The sequence below is a fragment of the Annulohypoxylon maeteangense genome (genome assembly GCF_022496945.1).
Source record: "Annulohypoxylon maeteangense strain CBS 123835 unplaced genomic scaffold GGS22scaffold_4, whole genome shotgun sequence".
In the NCBI taxonomy this organism is placed as follows: Eukaryota; Fungi; Ascomycota; class Sordariomycetes; order Xylariales; family Hypoxylaceae; genus Annulohypoxylon; species Annulohypoxylon maeteangense.
The window spans coordinates 2,144,321-2,149,183 of NW_025953251.1; the positions used below are offsets into that span (position 1 = coordinate 2,144,321).

The window sequence follows — 4,863 nt, forward strand, 5'->3', positions numbered from 1 at the left end:
AATTATTGCCCCCATTTATCTAAATTTTGTCAATAAATGCTAACAATATTTTATAATACCCCCCCCCCCCCCCCCCCCCCCTTTTTTTTAAAAAAAAAAAAAAAACCAAAACCATGATGGCTATTTATTTCACTTAGAGAGGTGGAAGCATCGTCCAATGAGCATAGAATGAGGCAAAACACTGTCGCCCTAGCGAGCTATGGCTCTGATTGCTTTTGGTATATACAGGTTGCACGGTGGCTTGGATAACGTCGCCCTGGTTTGCCTGGTTTTAAAGGCATGCTAATGCAGGCGAGCAATGGATCATGTGTTTCATGCCGGGTATCTCGCTCTAGCTGGGCGAATATTAATATTATCCCATCAAAGGTCCAATCCTCGTTCGGTATCTTTCGGGTAAATCTACTAAGCTTCCAATTTACGAAGATGTGCTAGGAAGCTAAGTCTTCACCGAAGCCGCATATCCGGGCGTTGCTGACCGCTGGTGGCGTTGGGCTAATGTACGATGCCTAAACAAGATACAGGTGGCCTGAGGGAATTTTCTTCATCTTTTGTAGGTAGCCTGGGGTATATGTCTTAAATCGGGACAAGTAAGACCCGGTAGGTTTTCTCAAGTTTTCTAATCGTCGGAGTCGTGGTTGAACAAGATATCTCCCTGAATATTTGATACCGAGTACCTCACATAGCTTACACTCCTCTGATTCCCTTTTTTGTACCTTACCTAGATTGCTAAGGACGCGAGAGACATATACAGTTTTTGTAAATAAGCTTCCGTACGATTCATTTCAATACTCTTCGTACAAAATGTTAGGTCCTCCCTGTGGTCACTGCAGTCACATATGAAAAGGGTGCTAGTTCCGAACCCCTTAGCGGCTAGACTACAGCAGCAGCAGCAGCAGCTAGCTTGATGGTGAGCATTCCGCGTGACGGGACAGAAGCTGTGACCGTGCCACCAGAGACAGTTGCCTCTATAGAAGCCACAGACCGAGTGTTATCTGTCACGAAAGCCTCGGCAGCTGCGGGTGTAAAGTCGCTAAATGAAACCTTGACAGTCTGCTGTGACCCCCCGGAATTTAGGAAAACGACAACAACGGAACCATCCGTATTCTTGAACGCAGTGATCCCGGTACTAGATACAGTACCCGACGTGCTCACACGGTAGGCCCCGGGGCGTACAAACCGTGACCACATTGCAAAGGCCCAAAGACGTCCGGAAGGAGTGAGCGTCTTACCATCGCTCGCGACAAGATATGAAGAAGCTTGAAATTGGTTCACTTCTACACCTTGCCAGCTAGATTTAATTCAAGGTCAGCTCTGGTCAATCCGACCATCTCGTAGGAGAACGACTTACTATATGTATGCACTCAGGTTAGCGTTTGCGAGGCCGTTGTGAATTTTGCTGGCCCATGTGAAACCCTCGCATTGGCCCCCGCCGCTGTACCAAGTCGCGCACCACCGTGACTGCAGATCAGCTGCTTCAGTCTGCCAGGTCTTAAGGTTTGTAGATATGACCGAGTTCGGGTCACTCGAATACATATGGCTGGTTATGTATTTTAAGTATTTCTCCATACCCGCCGAGACGAGCCCTTGGGTGATACTTTTCTGCGAATTCCAGCCCACTTCGAAGCAGAGCGTTAGCATGTTTGATCCACCAAGCACGCCGAGCCGTAGCTAGAGATTTTGGCAAGGATAAGGAAAAGCTTGAAAAAAAGACATGATGCATGTTCACTCACTTGCATCACAACAAGCCAGGGACACATTGTTAAGACCGTTCTTTTCAAGGGTCTCGTATAGGATAGGGATGAACGACGAGGCTTCGTTAGCACCAGACTGCATCGATGAATAACTTGTACTGTAGATACTAGGTTAGGCTTGATATCAATATGAGGTTGACATAAATGCCTACACGTAGTCGGGCTCATTCAAGAAACCGAGTTGAGTAACAGGGATGCCGCGAGCATTGTAGTACTTTACGTACTGAACCAGGAAGTCGGCGTAGGCCTGACGCCAGTCCCCTGAAGAACAGGTGTGACCAGGAGTTCCACATAGATAACCGCCGTTGTTCTCATTATTGTTCGTTTTCATGAACCCAGGCGCACTCCATGCGTCTGCATAGATAGTCTTCACGCCGTACTTCATTGCCTGCTGGCTAAACCAGACCTGGCCACGGTCATCGTCATTGAAGCTATAATTTGCAGCCGCGCTAGGGCCGCCCGGACTCTTTGGAAGGATACTGTCATCATCAGTTGTACCCGAACCAATACGGTTGCGAATGATCGTAAATCCGGCGCCTATGGTGGTGTTGAATAAGTAGTCAAGGCCCTGCTGCTGAGGATCCCCTGAGAGCAAGTCCCTAAATTCAGCGGCGCGGCCAAATGCTTGAGAAACGCCAAAGCCGTCTATCTGTTGCAGTAGAGAGGCAACCTTCACCGTTACCCCTGTTTGCGCGTAGGTCTGCCCTACACTGGCGAAGAGCGCTCCTAAGGTAACGAGAGCGACCATCTTTTAGATTATCCGAATTATCTGATGATCAACACCTTAAGTCCTGAGAAAGTCTGTATAACAACAGGTTCGATGCCCGCGTCCCTCGTGCTGGGACACGGTGAGATGTTTACTAAATAACATATCCATGAATTTAGCCATTGGTATAACCGAGCAGCCGAAGCGTTTCTAGATAATATCCGAGTTAAACGAGGGTAATTGTATGGGGAGAGGTTCTTAAGCTTGCCCGAGTTTTAGGGGGGGTCATTATCCGGGTTTGACGGGGGTAATTATATGAGAAGAGATTCTTTTTTTTGTTTATATATAATTAGAAAATCTTTATTTTTATTGAAGCTGCCAGTCGCGGAGTAATGCGTCTAGAGGAAGAGAAAAACGACTGAAAAATTTGAAGCAATTACAAAGTCGAGGGTTCGAACCTAGGGATGTACAAGACCTGGCAAAGCACTTAGAGAGATTACTTAATCAGTCCTGAGCGGGACCCGCTAGGCTAGTGGAGGCATCCAACGAATAGCTTTGAAAGTTGAAGCTAGAAGGGCGGTAGATGAATTTAGCGACCTTTTAAGTGACCGAAGCGCTTTTTGAGCCAATTGAAAAGCTCCGAGAGCTGAACTACCTTGAAATAGGTTAAAAAGCAAGGGATAATTGAATTTTATTAATTAAAAAAGTTAACCATACCCAATCAACGGCCAAAATAGCCTTCACTTTGAATACATAATTCTCGACCGAGGCTATTAGAATTACCTAAATAAGCTAGTCTCGATAAGGTTTTTTTTTTTAAAAAAAAAATACAAGGTACAATTTTTAATATAGTATTCCTTTGTAAACTCAGGATATAATTCAGGCTAGTAAAACAATACTCCGAACTATTTAAACGGATTCTTCAATAACCTTCCACTCCCTCTTAACCGTGATAGCTTTCAACTCTAAGTTGGTATAGTGGTTATCTGTGCCGTGGGAGGAACCGAAGGAACTACCATCTGCCTCAGCACTTGACCCTCCACCAAATTTCGATTGTTCCATGTGTAGTTGTCTCGTTGAGTTGTCGTCGTCTTGGAGTTCTGAGAAGCCACCCTTTCGAGGAGCCGGGTGAGCTCCGGTACCACCAATAGTAATAGTGCCGTCGGCGAAGCTACTGGGCGCGGCTGATGAGTTTTTTCGAGATACCAATGGGCGGAGAAGCGGGATACATGCTGCAGTTACCAGCAGACAGGGTTCCAGTGCACTAAACGCGAGTGCGATACCGCCGGAAAATGGGAAGTCGTCCATGTTGATTTTGGTAATCTCGGCGAGTCGGACGGCACTCACAATGCAGACTCTGTATCTCCATACGTTAGCTGGCGCAGTCAGAAGACGGAAATCAGGAGTCGGCCACTTACGCAAGCCCGATCCCAAAGGTCACTATTAATCCAATCTTTTTGTACAGCTGTAGCGATAGGCTCCAAATATGTGGCATGGGGAGGAATATAATGACTAAGTCACTGAAGATATTGAGCCCTCCGGTTACGGACCATAACATCCTGATGTTGCCACAGCTTCCCGGAGTCGAGAATCTGTCCCAGTTGTACGAAACCGGCGTACAGATGGTGAAGGCACCAATCAACAAGACCATGGCACAGAGCATGACGAATACAGCACAGGCTTGAGCGGCAAGGACGAAACTCCGGACGCAGAAAATCTTGGTGTATAGCGCAAGGATAGAGAGTTTCGTCAACCCAAGACTGACGGCCCAGAAGATGATGATGGCGGTTACAAGCTTCAGAAGAAGGGTTACCGCATCCTCTCCTCCCATCGCCAAGACCTCAGTCGTGTGGTATCCCATCCCCCCAACCACAGCGCAGGTGACTGCAAGTGCTTGATATGCCACTGCGACGATCTGAAGGATTGCATTTCATTAGAGACTTCCTATAGAGACGCAGGTATACTCGAGCGAATAGGAAACTTACACATGCTAAGATGATAAGCCAATCGCTCAGATCAAGAGTGTGATTCTTGATTCTCGACCGCGCAACCATGCGCAGAATAACGGCAATCACCGGTATCAATGAGAAAACCACTGCGCTTCCGATGAGAATCTTCTGGCTAGGACGCTCAATTGGGAACACGTACGCCATGGCGGACGCTGCCTGCTCGGAACTCTCTGATAGAGGTGCGGGCTTCGGTCGATAGTCGAAAAAACAGTCACCCCTAGTGGCAACTGACTAGTAAGTGAATTGGGCTTTCTAGATCCAGTGTGATAGCATCTAACGGGTTACAGTCGTTATAAGAGGAATTTATGCCTGTTCCATTAAATATCGTGCTATAGGTCCTCTTTTTAACTAGTATCGAGCGCGCAAGTAATTAGGAACGACAACGAGCACAAAGATC

General features: G+C 47.0%; 2 protein-coding genes across 2 annotated transcripts; both read right to left on the bottom strand.

The window, feature by feature from the left end:
• Window positions 1-870: 870 nt before the first annotated feature.
• GGS22DRAFT_178666 (glycoside hydrolase family 30 protein) lies at window positions 871-2,499 on the bottom strand (the record flags this gene model as incomplete). Its single annotated transcript, XM_047963591.1, has 4 exons — window positions 871-1,288; window positions 1,349-1,616; window positions 1,731-1,849; window positions 1,904-2,499. The coding sequence occupies 4 exons, from the start codon at window positions 2,497-2,499 to the stop codon at window positions 871-873; spliced, it is 1,401 nt and encodes a 466-aa protein (XP_047821520.1).
• Window positions 2,500-3,366: 867 nt separating this feature from the next.
• On the bottom strand, window positions 3,367-4,610 carry GGS22DRAFT_186519 (uncharacterized protein; the record flags this gene model as incomplete). The annotated part of the gene is made up of 3 exons (XM_047964466.1): window positions 3,367-3,814; window positions 3,876-4,372; window positions 4,443-4,610. The coding sequence occupies 3 exons, from the start codon at window positions 4,608-4,610 to the stop codon at window positions 3,367-3,369; spliced, it is 1,113 nt and encodes a 370-aa protein (XP_047821521.1).
• Between the last annotated feature and the right edge of the window lie 253 nt (window positions 4,611-4,863).